The sequence below is a fragment of the Marmota marmota genome, unplaced genomic scaffold (assembly GCF_001458135.2).
Source record: "Marmota marmota marmota unplaced genomic scaffold, marMar, whole genome shotgun sequence".
Taxonomy (NCBI): Eukaryota; Metazoa; Chordata; class Mammalia; order Rodentia; family Sciuridae; genus Marmota; species Marmota marmota.
The window spans coordinates 2,430,000-2,452,671 of record NW_026000305.1 but is presented as its reverse complement, the minus strand read 5'-3'; the positions used below and the strand labels follow the sequence as shown (position 1 = coordinate 2,452,671).

The 22,672-nt window shown below is 32.9% G+C and overlaps 1 protein-coding gene across 1 annotated transcript in view; it reads left to right on the top strand.

Annotated features, from left to right (window-relative positions):
• Apool (apolipoprotein O like) overlaps window positions 1–22,672 on the top strand; it is a 79,134-nt gene that overhangs the window by 53,701 nt on the left and 2,761 nt on the right. Inside the window, exons 7-8 of the mRNA XM_015502133.2 lie at window positions 18,254–18,367; window positions 18,575–18,686. Of these exons, the coding sequence (XP_015357619.1) occupies window positions 18,254–18,367; window positions 18,575–18,686 (226 nt within the window). The remainder of the gene's footprint in view (window positions 1–18,253; window positions 18,368–18,574; window positions 18,687–22,672) is intronic.

Sequence of the window (22,672 nt, the reverse complement as noted above, 5' to 3'; positions counted from 1 at the left end):
TCCATGGTGGACTTGAGTCTATTACTCACTTCCCCATCCAAATTTTCATAAAAATGAGTATATACAATAGAAATATTCCTATTTGATATTATCAGGATCAGTAGTTAACAATTGACAATACTACAGCATGTAATTGTAAAAAAGATCTAAAAATATGTATCTGAAATTTTATTTCAAATTAAAGCATACATAGTCATTTTTCTCCATTTTAAAGGATGACTTTGAGTATCAGTGTCCTTGATGAAGATATATCTTTCTTACAAATGTGTCATATCTACAAATTTCTGTTTACATTCATTGAAAATAAAAATCACACTTAAAACAGGTTTAAAGTATATAAATGCTGAATTATGTTAAATTTTATCATTTTTCCAAGCGTTTTACAACTATCTTATGAACCTTTAATTTCATAGGATTCAATTTTTAATAGCCCTTTACTTTGAATCTTTATAAAACTTCAAAGTTAATTTTCCTACAGACTATTTTTTTTAATTTTTTAGTTGTTGACAGACACAATACCTTCATTTTATCCATTCATTTTTATGTGGTGCTGAGAATCAAACCCAGTGCCTCATACATGCTGGGCAAGTGCTCTACCACTGAGCCACAACCCCAGCCCCAAACTAATTTTTTTCACACTACTTTTACCATATTATGTCACATATAAATTGTTTAGTTACAAGTAAAACTGATGAACAAATTTGGAGTAAAAAGCTATGTATTCTTGGTAAGCAGACAAACCAAGTACAAAAGATGTACATTGGAATATTGGAAAATAGTATTGATGAATATTCAGGATTCTATGAGTATCATTTACTATAAATTAAAAAATATATATTTGGTTAATTTGGAAAGCCTTTTTAAAAGGATGTCAGGTAAGAGCTTTTCTACTCTTTTTTTTTTCCCAGAAGGAAAGGGCCCATAACTTCCACAGATTATTATCTGTGATTTTTAAAAGGTTAAAAAAAAAAAAAAAACAAGGGGGAGAAATGAATTACAGTAGATGGGGTAGAGAGAGAAGATGGGAGGGGAGGGGATGGGGGATAGTAGAAGATAGGAAAGGCAGCAGAATACAACAGACACTAGTATAGCAATATGTAAAACAGTGGATGTGTAACCGATGTGATGCTGCAATCTGTATACGGGGTAAAAATGGGAGTTCATAACCCACTTGAATCAAAGTGTGAAATATGATATGTCAAGAACTATGTAATGTTTTGAACAACCAACAATAAAAATTAAAGGAAAAAAAAGTTAAGAAATAATAGTCCAGAAAATCCTTTGAAAATCAAATGTCTTTTTTGAGTTATTTACCATATTTTATTTTTTTAAACATTTTATTTTTAAATACATGGCAGCAGAATGCATTACAATTCTTAATATACATATAGAGCAAAATTTTTCATATCTCTGTATGTTATTTTCCATCTTGAAAATATACTTCAAGGTGGGATTATTCTTTGCTTTTCATACTTTTCCTCATAATTCATTTATTTTCCTCTATGAAGATTTACAAGTAGTCTCTCTTTGAAAACTATAAAATATCTAGGACTAAACTTACTACATAATTTTTTTCAAGTCTATTTAAAAAATTATGAAACATAATTGAAGGGCATTTTAAGTTATAATTAATTGAGCAACAGTGAATATATGAAAGGTGTGCAATAGGCGTATTTCATATATGTGTGTGTATGTATGTGTGTGTATATATGTATGGTTTTATATAGTGATTAACATAACCAATTAACACAGCCATCACTAACCAATGCTGCACATTATATCCCCAGAAATTGTTCATCATATAACTGAAAATTTCTACCTTTGATAAACATTTCTGCTACCCCCTCTCCTTAGAGTTCTGTTTCTATTATCTGATCTATTCTGGTACATATACAAAAAAGTGTCTTGAAGAAATATCTGTGCCTGCATGCTTATTGCAACATTATTCATAATAGACAAGATTTGAAATAACCTCAGTGGATGAATGAATACAGAAACTGTGATACGTAGATAAAGATGAAATGTTGTTTACCACAAAAAAAAGTAGGAATCATGCCACTTGAGACATCATAGATCAACCTGAAGGACATTATGCTAAGTGAAATAAGCCAGACACAGAAAGACAAATACTTTGTCAATTATATGTGACATTATATGTTTTAAAATCTTCAATATGTTTATAGATATGTATCTTATTTCTTGACGAAAAGAATAAACATTGAAATATGTCAAATATTCTAAATCTAGAAATTTAATTCAATTCTTACAGAAGTCCTTGATTAAAATGGAGGGTAACATTCAACCAGCATTTGTTGTCCATCTACAATGTATTGTTCACTATACTAGGTTAAAATATAGATGATAAAATATATCAAGAGAATGAAGAAAATGTGCAAAAATTATATTAATTTTTTCTGTACAAGGGAGTGGAATTTGGAATGTGGTAAGAGTATATTTTCAGATCAGTGTGTAAACAAAGGATGGAATATACAAGAAATGTGTTGGGATAGTTGACTGTTCAAAAAAAATAATTAACAATGTTATCAGCTATGATGTAAAAATAAATTTCTAAATGTTCTAAGTGGAATAAAAATCTAATCATAAAATAAAATGCTACTTAAAAGGATGAAAAGGGGAATGCTTATATCATTTTGTCATAGGAAAGGTCTTAAGAAAAACAGACTAGAAGCCATGAAAGAAAAAATGTACATATTTGTCTACATCAAAAGAATTAAATTACTATGACACAATATACTATATACAAAGTTAACAAATAAAATGAAAAAGTGGGAAAACTATTTGTAATATATATTTGACAAAGAACGAGTAGTCTTCATGTATTAAGTGCTCCTATAAATCCATGAGAAAAAGACGAATGCTTTCTTGGAAAATGGAAAAAGTACATGAAGGGATAATCCACAAAAAGTAAATAAATGGCATGATTTTATGAAAGATGATAGATTTTATCAGCACTCAAATAACTGCAAACTTATCTGCTCATATAGATATTGTTTTCTTGAATAGTTAGTGTGTAGTGTGTGATGTGCTGGGCATTGAACCCAAGAGCCTCATGTATGCTAAGCAAGCACTCTACACTGAGTTACATCCATAGTCATAGATAGTTGACTTTTAGCCTTGCAACTTGAAAAAGATGTAAAAGATTCATAATACTACTGCTGATGAATAGGGTAAGAAAACAGAACTGTGTTCTTGGAGTGTAAATTGCTGCAGTATATTGCTGACTTTCTGGGTGTTAGTGTGGTAATATTATCAAAAATTAAATGTTTGTACTCGTTTCTTTAGAAATTTCATGTCCAGGAATTTATTCTAAGGAAATACCACAAGGGAATATGATCCCAATTATATGTGTAAGGATACTAGTTTCAGCATTGCTTATAATTTCCTCCCTCTCCTAAAAAGGGAGGTGGCCCATGTGCGTGTCAGCAGGGGATTTTTTAAAAAGGAGCTGTATTGCATTTATTCTAGAATACTATACTATAGAACTATTTTAAAAATAGACCTATTTGTGTATACATTAATATGGACATATTGTTAAATCTTTTAAAAAGGTAAATCTCAGAAAAGTATATGTATTTCAATCCTATTTGTATTTAAAAATGACAACAAAGTTTACATGTGTAATTTATTTTAATTTTATTTTTATTGGTTCTTTTTAGTTATACATGATGGCAGAATTCATTTTGATACAATTTTACAAGCATGGGATATATCTTATTCTAGTTAGAATCCCATTCTTATGATGTACATGGTGGTGGCATTCACTGTGTTGTTTTCACATATGTACATGGGGAAATTATGTCAGATTCATTCCACTGTCTTTCTTTTCCTTATCTCTCTTCCCTTTCCTCCATTCCCCATTATCTAATCTACTGTACTTCTACTCTACCCCTCACCCCACCCCCTTATTGTGGGTTAGCTTCCACGTATCAAAGAAAACATTAGACCTTTGGATTTGGGGGACTGACTGACTTTACTTGGCATGATAGTCTCCAGATTCTTCCATTTGGTAGCAGATGTCATTAAGTCATTCTGCTTTATGGTGGAGTAATACTCTGTTTGTATTATACTACATTTTCTTTATCCACTCACCTGTTGAAGTGCATCTAGGTTGGTTCTATAGCTTAGCTATTATTAATTAAGCTTCTATAAACATTGATATGATTGTGACACTACAGTATTTTAAATCCTTTTGATATAAACCATAGAGTGTGATAATTCAGTCAAATGGTGGTTCTAGTCCAAGTTTTTTGAGAGTTCTCCATACTGCTTTCCAAAGTGGTTGTAGCAATTTGCAGTCCCATAAGCAATGTATTAGAGTACCTTTTTTCCCTACATCCTCACCAACATTTATTGTTACTTGTATTTTTGATAATTGCCGTTCTGACTGGAAGTGAGATGGAATCTCAGTGTAACTATTTTAATTTGTATTTCTCTAATTGCTATAGATGTTGAACATTTTTTCATATATTTGTTGACCATTTGTATTACTTCTTCTGTGAAGTGTCTGTTCAGTTTTTGATCTTTTTTTTGCTGGGGTGTGTGTGTGTGTGTGTGTGTGTGTGTGTTACGTTTTTTGAATTCTTTATATATCCTGGAAATGAATGTTTTCTCTGAGGTGTAGGTGACAAAGATTTTTCTCTTCATGTTCTTGATTGTTTCTTTTGCTGTGAAGAAGCTTTTTAATTTAATGCCATCACATTTATTGATTATTGATTTTATTTCTTATGCTTAAAGAGTATTGTTAAGGAAGTCATTTCCTGAGCCAATATGTTGGAGTGTTGGGCACATATTTTTTCTAGTAGATACATGGATTCTGGTCTAATACCTGGGTCCTTGATCCACTTTGAGTTTAGTTTTGTGCAGGGTGAGAAATAGGATTTAAATTTTATTCTTTTACATATGGATATCTAGTTTTCCCAGAACCATTTGTTGAAGAGGCTATCATTTCTCCAATGTATGATTTTGGCACCTTTGTCTAGTTTGAGGTCTTTTTGTGGGATTGTCTTTGTGTCTTCTATTCTGTTTCATTGGTCTTCTTGACTGTTTTGGTGCCAATACCATGCTGTTTGTTTTGTTTTCTTTTTAACTATAGTTCTGTTGTATAATTTAAGGTCTGATATAGTGATGCCTCCTGTTTTTTCTTTTCTCTTTTGCTCTTTTTTTGTTTTTATTTAATCTTTTTAGATATACATGACAGCAGAATGTATTTTGACATATTATACATACATGGAGTGTAACTTCCCATTCTTGTGGTTGTGCACAATGTAGAGTTACAATGGTCATGTGTTCATATATGAACATAGGAAAGTAACGTCCAATTCAGTCTACTGTCTTAAATATTCCCATCTCCCTTCCTTCCCTTCATTCCCCTTTGCCTAATCCAATTAACTTCTTTTTTAAACAATTGATTTATAAATGTTAACTTTATATCCTGATACTTTGCTGAATTCAGTTATGAGTTCTAAATATACAATCTACTTCTAAATATACAATCATGTCATCAGCAAACAGAGCTAATTGTATCACTTCTTTTCCTATCACATCCCTTTTATTTTATTCTTTTGCCTAGAAAAGAATTCTGACTATGTTAAAGAGAAGGGGTAAAAGTGGGCATCCCTGTCTTGTTCCTGTTTTGGAAGGAATGCTATCGGTTTTTCTCTATTTAAACGATGCTGGCCTTGGGTTTGTCATATACAGCTTTTACAATGTTGAGGAATGATTCCTTTCCTATTTTTCTAGTGCTTTAATCATGAATGAATGTTATATTTTATCGAATGCTTTTTCTTTATCTGTTGAAATAATCATGTGATTCTTGTCTTTAAGTTTATTGATGTGGTGAAAAATATTTACTAATTTCCATATATTGATCCAACCTCGCAACCCTGGAATGAAACCCACTTGGTTATGGTAAATTATCTTTTTAATGTGATTTTGTATTCAGTTTGTCAGTAATTTATTAATATTTTTTGCATCTATGTTTATCAAGGATATTGGTCTGAGGTTTTCTTTCTTAGATGTGTCTTTGTCTGGTTTGGGTATCAGGGTGATATTGGCTTAATGGAATGATTTTGGAAGGATTCCCTCCTTTTCTATTTCATGGAATAATTTGAGGAGGGTTGATATTAGTTCTTCTTTAAAGGTTCGGTAGAACTTGACTGAGAATCCATCTGGTCCTGGGCTTTTATTTGTTGGTAGGCTTTTGATGACTTCCTCAATCTCATTACTCAAAATTCATCTGTTTAAATTTTTTATATCCTCCTGGTTCAACATGGGCAAGTCTCGTGTCTCTAGGAATTTATTGGTGTCTTCAAATGTTTTAGATCATTGGAGTATACATTTTCAAAGTAGCTTCTGATTATCATTTGTATTTCAGTAATGTCTGTGTTGATATTTCCATTTTCATCATGGATTTAGTAATTTGATTTTTTTCTCTTTCTCTCAGTTAGCTTGGCTAAGGGCTTATCAATTTTGTTCATTTTTTCAAAGAATTGACATTTGATTCATTAATTTTTTTGAATTTTTTAAAATCTCAATTTCATCGATTTCTGCTCTAATTTTAGTATTTTCTGTCATCTGCTGATTTGAGTGTTGGTTGGTTTGTTTTCTACAGCCTTGAGATGTAATATTAGATTATTTATTTGGTATCTTCTTATTCTATTAATGTATGAGCTCAATGCTATAAACTTTCCTCTTAGAATTGTCTTTATAGTGTCCCATAGATTTTGATATGTTTATCATTATTCTCATTTACCTCTAAGAATTTTTTTATTTCATCCCTGATTTCTTCTACTATCCATTCATCATTCAATAGTGAATTATTTAGTCTCCTGATATTGTAGTAATTTTTATTTTTTATCTTATCATTGATTTCTAATTTCATTCCATTTTATGATCTGATAGAATGCAAGGTATTGTATCTATTTTTGTATTTACTGAGAGTTGCTTTGCATTCTAAAACATAGTCTATTTTGGAAAATAATCCATATGCTACTGATAAGAAAGTGTATTCGGTCACTGATGGATGAGATATTCTATAAATATCCATTAAGTCTAAATTATTAATTGTTTTAGTTCTGTGGTTTCTTTATTTAGATTTTGTTTAGATGATCTGTCTAGTGATACAAGAGGCATGATAAAGTCACCCAATATTTTTGTGTTTTGGTCTATTTGATTTTTTGATATTGAGAAGTGTTTGTTTGATGTATGTAGATGCTTATTGGTTGGGGCATAAATACTTAAGACTGTTACTTCTTGTTGTGTTATGACTCCTTTAAGCAGTATGAAATGGCCTTCTTTTTCTCTTCTGATTAACTTTGGCTTGAAGTCCACTATGTCAGATATGAGAATAGAAACACCTGCTTGTTACAAGATCGGTGTGAATGATCCTTTTACCTTTAGTCTATGGATGTCTCCTGGAGATAGCATATTGTTGGGTCTTATTATCCTATGTATGTCAGTCATTTTCATAATAATGTGCCTTAGAATGGATCTGTTGAAATTTTGTGTATTTGGAGTCCTTTATGCCTCCTGCATTTGATTTTCCATTTCATTCTTAAGATTGGGGACATTTATTGTTATTATTTCATTGAAAAGATTGTGTATTCCTTTAGTTTGTATTTCAGAACCTTCATCTATCCCTATGAATCTTATACTTGACCTCATAACATTATCCTTTATTTCTTAAAAATTCTCTTTATGGTCTCTTAGCATCTTTTCTCCATGATCAACTTTATTTTCAAGATTATATACTTTGCCTTCATTGCCTGAAAATCCATCTTTCAGATGGTCTAGTCTGTTGGTGATGCTTTCTATTGAATTTTTAATTTGGTTTATTGATTCCTTCATTTCAAGAATTTCCAATTGATTTTTTTTCAGAATTTCTGTTTCCTTATTAAAATGGTCTTTCACTTCTTATATTTTGTCTCTGATTTCTAACCTTACATCATCTTTTTATCTCATAGATCAGTTTAACTATAAACTTTCTAAATTCCTTCTCTGACATTTGTTCCACTGTGGTGTTGGTGGAGTCTGCTTTTGAGTCATTTTGGTTTGTTTGGGATGGTTCATTCCCTTGTATTTTCATATTTTTTGCATGTCTGCCCATATATCTGAAGCAGCAGAGCTTCTATTCTATTTGCCTTTAGTGATCCTGTAGGTTTCCTGTGCCTCACAGATGGTCGGGCAATAATTGCAACAACTGTGCATATGATATATAGCACTAAATTAAGTACTTAATTCCCATGTTGACACAAAGATAATTGACACAATAAACAGCACTGATAGGCTCAGCAATTTCTATAAGTAATGACAGCAAGTAATCATGAATTATCTGGCATAGAATCAAACAATAGGTTTTATTTGACTTCAATTGTATTAATTGTTGCTATAGCATTAGTGCTATGGTCTGGCATTTTATAAACAAATTAGTGTTAGGAAAAGTTAAAGAGAGTTAATTAAAAGAAAAGAAGAAAAGATGAGGGGGTAGAAAGTGTAGTCTCAAGATAAGTAGAGCAAATGTAGAGGCAACGTAGGATGTGTTGTTTATGAGGGGGGTAGAGAAAAATAGAAGTAAAAATTAAAGGAAGAGTGAAAGAAGAATAAAGTTTAGCTGTTAGTGAGAAAAAGAGAAACAAGGGAAAAAGAGTTGTGACACAGATAATAGAAAACCAAACCAAAATATATGAATCAAAAACTCTAACCCTCAAAAAACAGAGTAAGGAAAAATAACTACTTTCAAGAAGTGCTAGAAATGAGAAAGCAGAAACATATATGTATATTTATAAATGTCCCTCATGTATCAATCAGTACATAATTAAAAGGAAAAAAAAAACAGTCAGTGAGATTATATGCTTGCTGTCTGTTCCAAACTGTCTCTCCATTTCTTAGCTTCCTTTCTCAGCGGGATGATGTGGGGAGATGTTGAAGATACTGTCGGCTTCACTTCCAGGTATAGATACCACTGGGTTCTATGAGATGAGTTTTTGGAAATGAAGCTCCCAAGGTTGGGGATCAGATCTAGTATTGCCCCAGGTGTTTGTTGCATGGGAAATTATTGAGCATTAATTAATCAACACACTTCTAGAACTATAGCCCACTAATCTCCCCAGGGCTCCACTCATTGGAAGGAGAAGTCAGTCCTTTACTGGTTCTTTTATTTTTGGATACTGCCTTTTCTGGCCTTCCAAGATCTGTCATTCCTGTCCTTTCAGATTCTTCAGCCACTGCCTCTAGTCCTGGGCATTCCTGGTCTCAAGGGAGGAGAAGAGGGTGAGGTCTCTAGCCTCTCTGACCTGTGTTACCCCTCAGGCAAAATGCTCTCCATGCCAGAAATTCTCCTGATTTGCTAGACTCAGTTGAGATCAGGAAGCTGACTTCTGCTGGATTCATGTACAGGACTCAGCCCTGAACTCAAGGATCTAAGTTCCCTGTATGAGTTGGGTTTGCTGTAGCACCATGTCCAAAAATGTCTCCAGCTTGACTCCCTGTGCATAGCAGACAGACTCAGGTGACTTGTGTACACCAGTTTAATGAGCTGAATAGCCTGTGGGTGAGCCCAAGGCGGGCTGACCCTCCCATCCTGGGATTCTCCCCACCAAGTCTGTCTGTTGCACATTTTACTCTTTTCCAAACTTGTATAATAATTTCCCCTGCTCCCACTCAGCTCCAATTCTGTTCTTTATTCTTGTCTGATATACCAAAAAATTACTAGTCTTCAAGACTCTCTGTCCAATATTAAGTATCAGTGAAGTGCCTTTTTAACTCCCCTCAAAGAAAGCAGTGTTCTCGCTATTTGAGTCCTGTGTCATGGAGCTGTGGAAAAAGTCGTTTCCCACTAAATCACTATCTTGTTCCTTGTGCAATTTATTTTCAAATTTAGTTTAAAACATCACCGAGATTGTAGTGTATAATCTATTTTGTTATCCCCCCCTTTTTTCCCAATTCAGTGGTTCATCATGGACTTCTGTCCATGTAGGACATACAGTTCCACCTCATTTTGGTAGATCTATAAAATGTTAACATGTCATTTGTTTTAAAATACTGTGGGTATGCTTGTGTGTATGTATTACCCCCCCCCTTAATTGTGGTTTGACTTTCACAGTTTCAATCAACTACCATCCAAAAATATTAAGTGAAAAATTCCATAAATAAAAAATTCATGAGTTTTAAATTGTGCTCTATAATGAGTGGTGTCATGAAATCTTGCAGTACACTCCCCAGGGCAAGAATACTACCTTTGTTCAATGTGTCACAGGAAAGCAGGGAGCTGAAACTCCAGACCTCAGTTCTTGTGTTCCAATGAAAGAAAATGTAAAGTCATACACCAAAAGTCATATAAGAGAACTTTATTATAATTGAAAGTGAGGTGAATGTAAAGTAAAAGCAAAGTGAGCCCTCTCTCTCAAGAGAGAGAGAGAGAGGGGCTATCTCTGGGCAGAGAATGACAAAGGAGACAGTGCTGTCTCAAAATTTATTACTATTTGATGTTTACCCAGAGAACTGGGGAATACCTTCTTTACTCTCTGCCAATCAGGTGTTTAACTCCTCCTTCATGGTGGGTGATGGAATTTTCAACCTTAGTTGGCTACTCTGGAACTCTCAAGGTAGCCATCCTATTTAGGTTTCCTTAATGTATAAGTCAATCCCATGTTAATCTTGAGCACTGGGGTCAGTAACTGATCAGAAGTTACCTTAGTGCATCTGTGCTAATAAAGGAATCTTCCTTCCCAGACAAATGGAACTAACTTCACATCAACCTCAGTGGACCCTGTCAAAAGTTAGTCCCATTAATACTTTTCTCTTGATGTGTTTTCCCATAAGCTCATTTGCTTCGCTTTATTTTCTACAAATTAACTATAACCATTTGCTTTCTTGTCTACTTTGTAAGTAGTTTTTATAAAAGACCCTCAAGTGGGCTTGGGTTGTGGCTCAATGGTAGAGCACTTGCCCTGCGCTTGTGAGGCACTGGGTTCAATCCTCAACACCACATAAAAATGAATGAATGAATTAATTAAAGGTATTGTGTCCATTTATACAACTAAATTTTTTTTAAAAAAAAAAAGGACCCTAGGGCTGGGGATGTGGCTCAAGCGGTAGCACGCTCGCCTGGCATGCGTGCGGCCCGGGTTCGATCCTCAGCACCACATGCAAACAAAGATGTTGTGCCCGCCGAAAAAACTAAAAAATAAATATTAAAAAATTCTCTCTCTCTCTCACTCTCCTCTCTCTCTTAAAAAAAAAAAGACCCTAAAGTGATTTAAACTACACTTGTGACCTTGACATGCATTTACCAGCTACTGCCTAACATTCCCCACTCAAGGACTAAAGCCCCTGAATCATCCAGAGAATAAGGGGTGATAAAGTCAAATTGGTAGCTACTTTCTGCTGATTAGGGGCATAGGCCTATAGGGTAGGTATCTCTAATCCTTGCTATCTGTCAGTGAAATGCTTCAGATTATGAGTAAGTTCTGTCAAAGGGGCCATGGTAATTCTCTGGTTTGGTAAAAACAGATTGTAAAGCCGTCTGGGAGGTGGATGGCCTATGAACAAAACAAGAACACATAAGTATTGGGAAAAGATTGATACAACAATAAACATAGTAACATCTAAATTTACCGATGATATGATAATGACTATAGGTATCAGCAGTTTCTTCCACCATCAAGTGTCAGAAAACTATGAGCTAAAAACTTGACCCCATGATGAAACAGGTGAGGACATAACATCTCTTTGAAAATTAAATATTTAAGGATTTTAGTTACATTGTCAGAGTGGTCAGGAATGTAAACACAACATTCTGTCTGGATAATGGCACAAATGCTACCCTGATCTGTAGTGAGATCATCCAAAGCCATCCGGTTTTGTAATACAGCTTTTTTTCATGACAGCCACCTCTATGTTAAGGAGAGAAATACATCTGTCAGTGTCATAAAGAGCTTTTGATTATAACTGGTCAGACTTCCATGTTCCAGATTATGTCTTATAGACCAGTCTGAGGGATAAATATCAGAGTTAGAAAATCAAACCATTGAAAAATAGAGTAAGCTCACCTATGTAGGAGGTTAGGAAAATCTGTGGGTCTCAAATCGACTCAGAACAAACTTGTGACTGTGACAGTGTCTTTTTTTTTTTTATTTATCAGACACTCCTGTATAAGAATACTTATTAATAACTTCCCAGTTTTACTTTTGAGAGGACTGACATAAATTTATATCTTAAGCTACATTAAAAAATTATCTTTTCTTTTAAATGTCCATGTGTGGCTATATTTTGGTTATACTCTCCTGCAAGTTGTTTAAGACCAAGTTGGTAAAAAATTGACCCTTTTCCTATCTGCTGTTTAGAGTCAGCTGAGATTTGATAGGAGTTGCTTTTACAAGCTTACAAGAATACTCTTGGCTTCTTTATCTTTCTCCTATGAGTTGTGCTATTTGCCAGGATGGTTCAGAGTCTTGCTGACCACATATGGCTTCCCTTGGAAGCATTAGGGATATATCCCTTCCCAATGACCCTCGTTTTTGCACTGTGTACACTGGTTGACTTCCTGTTTTCTAGAGTCTCCACAATCCCCCTGATCAAGAGGTCAGGTAACTCACCAGAGTTTCAGGACTTTTAGAGAAGTCCCATCATTCCTTAAATTCCAGCTGACCTTAAAGGACAACAGCCAAAATATTGACTTGAGTTTTCCTTGGCCCTTTTACTTCCTTGACTTTGGTCTCCAAGCTTTAGTTTTAAGCATTCAACAGGCCACTTTCAACATTCTTGAAATGGGAGTAATGGGTTCATGCCCATACTGGAAGTCCGCATTATATGCTATCTTTCCTATAGGAGATAATTAATTGTCTTAAATTAACTCAGATTGTTCTGTTAAAAGTAGTACTGTGAAATACTAACGGGTAACAGTTATAAATTTTTACAAGCTAAACAAAAAATGAAGCTAAAAGAGCAACAACATAGTTAGTTTGTATAATAACTATAAACTAAGAAACATAATCTCTATAGTAGTACTAAAGTATATTTGATATCTATTTAGCCTCTCAAAAGACCTGTTAATTTATGAACTTAATTACTTATGAAAACTTGTTTCAAGTTTTATTTTCTTTTAAAACACTCTTGTAACCTTAAATACCTTTTATACTTTACCAAAATGTTTATGTAATTTTGTATTGAATCCTTTGTTTATTTTGCGATCACAGGTATCTTTATAACAAACATATGTCTTTTGAAAACAACTTTAAATAAATTTAATTCTGACCTACTTTAGAGCCCTCTTAACATGAAGTAAGGTGAATGGCAAAGTCTTAACTCAATTATCACAAATAGACTTATTATTTTATATATAAATATATATCATTTATATAACAATGAAACATTGATGTATTAAAGCAAACAGAGGCAAGCTATGTTTTTAAATGGCAATGTGGTCTTTTTCTGTAAGGTACAATGTATAAAAGAGAGCACTTACTGGTTACGTTGCCTGTAAACTTAAATAAACTTTTATTTTATAAATTTTACAAGGCTTAGACAAACATATTTAGTTCTCAGATGTATACATATCTCTAGTTTCATATATTTAGAATGTTAACTATATTGCAATTACTTAAAATGCCAGTTGTTTGTTAACCAATTATGAAGTAATCATTTAAAAGATTTCAAAACCTTTAAAAACCCAAATTCCTTTAAGACTTAAATTCCCCTACATAATAAAGCCTAGCAGACACAACACATCACCTTGATAAGAGCGATAAATGTTTTAAGAAAACCTTAATGTTCTTAAATAGAGAATTAGACTTTGTTTTATATTAATATATTAACAGTTGACCTTAGGGGGGGAAAACCCCTAAGTTTAACTAACTGTGCTGCTTATAGACAACTTAATCACACACAAACTTTTTAGATTTATCTTCTATGAACCTTTTGTAGTTTACATAGACATTTCACAACCAGTTCTTATCTTTAATTTTGTCCTCATTTTATCTTGAAGTTTAGGACAAAAATAATACCTATACTACCATATACTTTTTTCATCCAGAAATATTTTCTTTCCCCTTTCATTTTTCTTACCATAATATATTTTCATACCTATAACTTTCTTACATTTCTTTCTTAATTACTGACCTTTTAAGTTTAGATTTTAAAACAATCTTTAAAATTTATGAATTTATACAAAATACATTATAATGAAATAAAATACTTTTTTCCTTATAGATTTTTTATTAACACTAGCTTGTTATTCAGTGGCCAGTTATTCAAGGGTTAACCCTCAAATACACTAGAAAAAGAAAGAGACTTCTTTTAAAGAGTCCTAAGCAGGAAAAATAAACCCTGGTAATGGTGGGAGTAAATCTGCTCAATGAAGGATAAGTGATCAGCTGAATCTTTCACATCAGCATCCAGAATGGCAGATAGAATTTATTCCTAATGTTCATAATTTCACAGGGTCTATTTTAGTTTGTAAATGGCTAAATCTGACAGGAATACATGAAAGTAGAATTTTATCCCTCAATCATCTTGTTTTTAGTGAAGACCCAGAAATAAAGCAATCTGAAACTCTTTCTATTGACTAATAATTTATTAAAACACATTTATAAATGCTTAACTTATTTATGTTAAATCAGATTTACTAATTTTTAACTTAGGTTACCAATGAAAACCAAGTCTAGTTAACATTTTAAGCCATCTTTTTTCAGTTGAAAAAGAAAAACCTAGGGCTAGGGATGTGGCTCAAGCGGTAGCGCGCTTGCCTGGCATGCGTGCGGCCCGGGTTCGATCCTCAGCACCATATACAAACAAAGATGTTGTGTCCACCAAAAACTAAAAAATAAATGTTAAAAAATTCTCTCTCTCTCTCTCTTAAAAAAAAGAAAAACCTAAAAGCAATGGATATTACACTTAAAATATTTGATAGAAAACAACACTCTTCATTGACTGATCACCTAGAGAAAAAAATGTGTGGGTTAGTGATTTAAATGCATATTTATTTTTATCTCTAATCATTTTAAGTCACAGGAACTGAAAGTTATTTGGATCCATTTTTAAAAATTCATGAGTGCTCATTTATCAATATGCCAGTTGTGGTACCATGTACATGATACACAGACACAAGTGCACATGCAGATACAATATAAAAAAAGATGTGTGCATACCTAGACATAAAGATCAACAGGAAACCAAGATTTTATAGCTTTTTTCCAGGTATGACTTTCAAAGGTAGGATACAAAAAAAAAAAAAAACCTATAAAGGTTTCTTAAACAGACTGTCACATTTAGCCATTTACAAACTAAAATAGACCCTGTGAAATTATGAACATTAGGAATAAATTCTATCTGCCATTCTGGATGCTGATGTGAAAGGTTCAGCTGATCACTTATCCTTCATCAAGAAGATTTACTCCCACCATTACCAGGGTTTATTTTTCCTGCTTAGGACTCTTTAAAAGAAGTCTCTTTCTTTTTCTAGTGTATTTGAGGGTTAACCCTTGAATAACTGGCCACTGAATAAAAACAGCAGAAAGAAAAACAGAGGACAATAAAATTCAGTTAGAAAAAAACAAGACTAAATTGTTCAGGAGAGAAGATGAATTTATCATTTAAAAAACTTGAGCTCAGAAAAAGACAAAGACAAAAAAAATGGCATGGCCATAATTACTCTAGAAAAGGAGCACATAGAACTGCTTTATCAAACCAGAGTGCACTTTTGGATCAGATTAGATTCAGCCCAAATATTTAAAGAATGTGGGAGCCTGTGAAGTCCTCAGAAAAAGGTTTTTAAGAAAAAGAAAACTTGTTCTTTTAGGATCTTCCCATTTTTCTTCCCTGTGACCATCTGGAGAGAAGAGAAAATCATTTAAGGAGGAACTTATTGAAAGAGCATAATCCCAACGTATAAAAACAGAGAAAACAGTGTTGTATGTACCACAGCAGCTTGCATTTAAAAGTGACACTTTTTTTTTCTTCTGGTCTCAAATCAGTTTGGGCACTTGCTCATGCAACTTACATTCCAGATTGATATCAGAAAGGCAGCTAAGAAGCAAGGAAAGCTGCCATTTTCATCATAAGAGAAAAATTGCCTATACATATGGCACTTTTGATTATTATTTTCCTAGTCCCCTGGTAATTTTTTAATCTCCTTCCATGAGATAGATACTACCTAACCAATGTATATGCTATAACACTACCCACTTGTTAGTCACTTTAGTCACTTGGTGGCCATCTAGGTTAGCAAGTCAGCCGTCACAATACCTCACTACTTGTGTTCAAGTAATTCCTATTTTACTTAATGATGATCTCAAAACAGAAGAGAAGTGGTGTTGGCACTACTTAGATGGAATAGAGAACTTCCACATAACTTCTATATTATAATTGTTCTGCTTTACTAATTTTTGTTAATATCTTACTGTGCCTAATTTATATATTAGATATTATCAGATATCTATATAGAAAAAAATATATATGTAATTACATAGGGATGGATATATATATACACACACACACACACACACACATATATATATACACACATATACATGTATGTATATATATATATATATACACACACACACACACACACACATTATACATTTATGTATTAGTTATATATAAGGTTCAGTGGCAAGCATCCACTAGAGATCTTGGAACATATCCCCCACAGATAAGGAGGCAATTGTGTGTGTGTGTGTGTGTGTGTGTGTGTATAATATACATAATAATAAAAATTCAGGAAGAATATCTATATAACTGTTAACAAAGTTTATATTGGGAGAGGAAGAAGACTTTCTTTATCCCAATATATTGATTAATTTTGTAAGTGTAGTTTATACTTAGTGAAAATAGGAGAAACTTTTCTACTTGATGAAGAAAAAGATAGCTTTAAAAAAACATGTTTGTAGAAAGTGTAATCCTGGAAATCTCCCAATGAAAAATCAATAACTCTTGGGCTAGGGTTGTGGCTCAGTGATAGAGTGCTTGCCTAGCCTGTGTGAGGCACTGGGTTTGATCCTCAGCACCACATAAAAATAAATAAACAAAGTTATTTAAAAAGATCAATAATTCTTGAATTTACTTTAGCCACAAGGAACAAAAGGATGAAAAAGGAATAAGAAGGAACCCAAAAGAGATTTTCAAAGGGAAACTACTGTGAATGCAAGTAACAGCAACTTTAGGAATTCCAGCCTCTGCTTTAGTGTATTTGTATTTTATCTTTCTACCCAAAATATTATTTTTCTCTGGAGAAATTAGTTACTTTCTTAGTGAATGGAGAAAGTGCCATAAAAATTTAAGAAAAGCATCAACTTTAAAGTCTCAAAATCTCATATTTCCATTCAACTGTTTATTATTTCAAATTATTTTCCCCAAACTTATATAAATAGACATAGTTTTCACTTAACATAAGGTTTCCCAAGATCAACCACATTGGTACAAATGGCAGGACACAGAAATACAAAGTTGTATGGCATCACTGATGGAATCTAGAGTAGTTCAACTTATAGAAGCAGATCGTAAAATAGTGGTTGCCAAAGGTTCAGGGGTTAAAGGAAATGGGGAGATGTTGGTTAAAAGACAATCTTTCAGTTATGAGAAAGTTCTGGAGACCTATGTATAGCAAGTCAATTATAGAATAATAATGTATAGAATACTTGAAATTTCTTGAGGGAGTGTATCCTAAGGGTTCTCAAAACATACCACATACACACACACATGAACACATGTACACATGCACACATCAGCGCATGTATGGAGGCTGTGTGAGGGAATTGGCTAATTAGCTTAACTACAAGAATCATTATGAAAGGATATAGCAAAACACTATGTTGTTTATCTTAAATAGATATAATTTTGGTTTGTCAATTACACCTCAGTAAAACTGGAAAAATATTTTTAACACAGTAAAATAGGTCTAGGGATCTCACTTTGTGAAGTATGCAACTGCTATGCACAAAGTCTTGGTTTCAATCCCCATTGTTGCAAAAAATAATAATAAAATACACATAATTTACAATTAACATGTTATAGTATATATGCAAATTCTACATTTATTAGCCTCTTATATAAGAAAAAAATTTTTCATATAAGATTTGGAAAATGGTGCTTTGTTATATGATTTAGAGCTTTATATTTTTCCTATTGATTTCTTTCTAACCTAGATGTTTATATAGAATACCTGATATTAATTTTAAAATATTTTTATTTTAACTTTTAAAACTATAGTTTTTAACTCATTTTTTGTTTAAATTAGGTAACTGGCAAAAAGGCATATGCTACCAGCCAGCAAATTTATGAAGCATTTAAATCCTTATGGACAAAAAGCAACAAAAAAGAATCACTCCCTGAACCTAAGGAAAGAAATAAGGTAGAGTTTAAAAGGGACCGACAAGTTAGATACAAGTTTTGTTTGGGTTGGTATTGGCTTATAATGGGGGTATTGGACAGAGGTAAATGATATAATAAAAGTAGATAAAGGAATCATAGTAAATTGATATACTATATTTCTTTAAGATATTTTATTTTCTTAGTAAACTGATCTACTTATGATGGAAAAATCTTTTTTGGTAAACAGCTAAGCAACCCTGATGAAATACCTGAAAAAACAACTCATATCCAGAAACATTCAGTGCCTTTGTCAACAGAACTCACCTCTGAAACAAAGACCAAATCAGAATCCATCTCAGGTTTGTTTGGAATAATTCAATTTCATTTCCTTTCTTTAATTAAATAATTTTGTAGCTTTATAATTAGTCTGAACTTATGTGTTTTTCTCATATAATTTTTTTTCTCTCTCATACGTGTAGTTTGTATTTCTTTTTAGGTTGTGGGTACCTGTCTTTTTTTAAAATCACCCCTTAGTTCATAATATAGATCATTGTACGTGGGTGTATAGAATAGCGCTGACAGGTTGATTGCATAAAGCATTTTAATATCACGTTATAAATGTGAGCCATTTTGTCAGGAGAAGGAAAATGTACCTTTCTGGATTCCCTCAGTATACAGGTATGAGTCATGCCTACATAAAGAATTATTAGTTTCTATTCTTGTGTTACTTGCCTGTCAGTCTTTGTCAATCTTAAGTTTCTACCACATCTATTTTTATTAAGTTTAGGTGCCAAGAGAAATTATAGCATCAAATAATATAAGTGGTATCAATTACAATACTTATAACTTTGCTAGTATTCAATATTGGCAAATATAAATATAAAAAAATATTTAAAAAAAACAGTTTCCAATAACTGGTTTGTATATCTGTTTATCTGTGTGTATAATGTGGATGATTCAACCCACAAAGATGTCTCATTGCTAATAAAATATGACCCAAGTCAGAGGTGGAGAAGTAGAAAATACCAGTAATATCTGCACTTTATCAAGCATGTACTGTAATGCAAAGTGTTGTAAGTATATTTTTATTTAATCCTCACCCACAAATAAAAACAAAACAAAACTCTAATGTAGCAGTAATTATTCCCATTGGTTGATGAAAAGATGAGAATGAGGGAGCTTAAATATCTTGTTACAGTAAATACAGCTTTTAAGTAGCAGAGTTGTGTTTTTAGCCTAGATTTTCCTGACAACAAAAACTAGACTCTTTCCATTGTATATGGTTTTTCTAATTTTAAACCAGAATTTTTAGTTTCTAATTTCAGCCCCCTCCTTACACTTAGTCTTTTTTTGTTACTTTTTTTAAAGACAGAGAGGAGAGAGAGAGAGAGAGAATTTTTTAACATTTATTTTTTAGTTTTTTTTCGGCAGACACAACATCTTTGTCTGTATGTGGTGCTGAGGATCGAACCCGGGCCGCACGCATGCCAGGCGAGCACGCTACCGCTTGAGCCACATCCCCAGCCCACACTTAATCTTTATAAAAACTGTCACCAAATAACAAACCTGATTTGAGGGGTTTTTTTTAATTTTCTTCTATTGACACTCCTTTCTATTCAAGATTAAGTTTTAGTTTTTAGACTTTCCAGCCCACAGCCAACCATATTCCCAAAGCATGTAATGTATCCAATTATATTTTAAATGGCTGTCTATTCCAAGTATCCTGGTAAAGATGAAACATACTATAACTTAAAAGTGGGACCAAAATCATACCTAGCTAGTATCTTCTTTTTACTTATCTAAACTCTGTAATCCTTTAACTATCTTTTTGCCAGTGTAGTATATGATAAGCATTCTTAGGAGATATGCAGAGGGAGAGAGTGATGCCAGTGCTATTCATTCTTGTTATATATGTCTCAGTTCAGGCTGGTATAAAAAGAACTACCACAGACCATGTTGCTTATGACATAAATTTCTCACATTCTAGTAGATGAAAATTCAAGACCAGGTTGCCAGCATAGTCAGGTTCTTGTGAATGCCCTCTTCTGTTGATTTGTAGTATTCTCTCTGCCATTTGAGGATACTACAAGTCAACTGCCTACAAAACAGAGGGAAGCAAGCTTTTAGAACCCTTAAAAGGACATTAATTCTATTCTTGAGGGCTCCACCCTCAACATCTCATCTAATCCTAATTACCTCCCAAAGACATCACCTCCCAATACCATCACGTTAGTGGTTAGGGTTTCAACATGTGGAATTTGGGAGACAAAAATATTCAGTCATTAATAATAATCAACTCTGAAATACAGAGTTGATTATCCCACCCTTGACATTGACCATTTCTACATTTCACATGTAATCCCAAAGTTCTGTAATATGGGGAAAAAAATAGTGACTGTGATTATAGATTTGGAATAAGACTTCAATCTGAATGCCAAATGCAGTATTTAATAGTTCTTTTATTTGGGGCAAGTTACCTATCACTTCTAGCCTCAGTCTCCTCATCCATGAAAGAGGGAAAATAATAGATCTCACATGGCTTTTGTGACTATTAAATGAGATATTGCATATAAAGCACCAAGCATAATGTCAGGCACATACTAAGGTCTCAATGAGTAGTAAAGGATATCATCAGCTGGGCATGGTAGTGCATACCTGTACTCCTAGTGGCTTGGGAGGCTGAGGCAGGAGGATTCTGAGTTCAAAGCCAGCCTCAGCAACTTAGTGAGGCCCTAAGCACCTCAGTGACACCCTTTCTCTAAATAAAATAGAAGGGCGAGGGATGTGGTTCAGTGGTTAAGTGTTCTGTGTTCCATTCCTGGTAATAATAATAATAATAATAATAATAATAATAATAAGAAGAAGAAGAAGAAGAAGAAGTAGTAGTAGTAGTAGTAGTAGTAGTAGTAGTAGTAGTAGTATAGTAGTAGTAGTAGTAGTCATCATTATCATTGGCTTAGAGTAATTAGCTATTTTGCCATTAAACAAATTTTCATTGACTATACTTTATTGATCACTAGCTAGTGAGCCCAGCTATGGCTAACACTTAACACCTACAGAACAGATTGAGTGTGTACTGATTGTATTATTATTTCTCTGAATATGGGTTTGGTTGTTTCCTACCATCCCTTACATGTTTAATGTGGAAATTATACTTATTTGGGAATCACAAATTTGGAAAGTTGATATCATGGACATCTTCAAGTAATGAAAGCAGAATGAAATATTCCATAGTCTTACAGGATATTGTCCCTTAAAGCAGCAGTTGACAGCCTATGACACATGTACCAGATGTGACTCCCTGCCTGTTTTTGTATATTCTACAAATTAAGACTGCTTTATATGTTTTCAATTGCTGAAAAAAAAAATCAAAAGAATACTATTTCATGACAAGTGAAAATTACGTGAAATTCAAATTTATGAGTATTGGTGCATTAAAGTTTCAATAATACAGACACATTCATTTATGTATTTTCTATAGTGGCTTTCACAATACAGTAACATTTTTGAGTTTTAGTGAGGTGAATATTTGACAAGACTTTGGACAAGCAATAAATTAAGTAAGTGGGTAAAAGTGCTAGAGGACTTAGTTGATTTATGGATATTAGTAAGCAGATTCGACACATAAAGACATAATATTATTTGTCATATGCCTACTGATAGTATGTTAGCTTGAGAAAGGAGAAAATTATTTCATCTCACTATTTTCTTGTACTGAGCAATAATTTCCACAAGGTGGCAGTAAGGATATTTGAGAAAGTCTTTTTAGCAGGTTCTTAACCATTTATGTGCTGAAATTTCTTCTCAAAATGTTTTCAAAAGAAATAATAGAATACGTAAAATATACTGTAATATGTGATCTTTTTAAAATAGATTGAACAATATCTAATAATAGGTTCAGTAGTACCACAGTTTTCAAGTAGTTGTGTGAAGATTTCTTAGATGATCTGCAACTGTAATGTGATATGAAAACATCTGTGATTTTTATTGGTGACAAAATGCAAGACACTGCTAATGCTATTATGGCTTTTTTAAGCATATGTTCATTATTGAAGAAGAAAATATCTATTTTCAGACATCAGTGAACATAAATAAAAATTTTCCCCATCCCATTTAATAGATCACATGAGTCCTAACATACACTCTCCAAAGGGACACCACCTTAAGAATTCCTGATCTACAGAGAACTGTATTACTATTATGGATAATGGTTACATATTATCTGGTTATTTTTTGAATATATTTGATGATTAAATTATCAAGTTTCTCACATTACAAAATAGAAAATATTCCTAAAAAGATGAAAGTAAGAGAAATCAATTATTCTAATCTGTTTCTCCCCTTT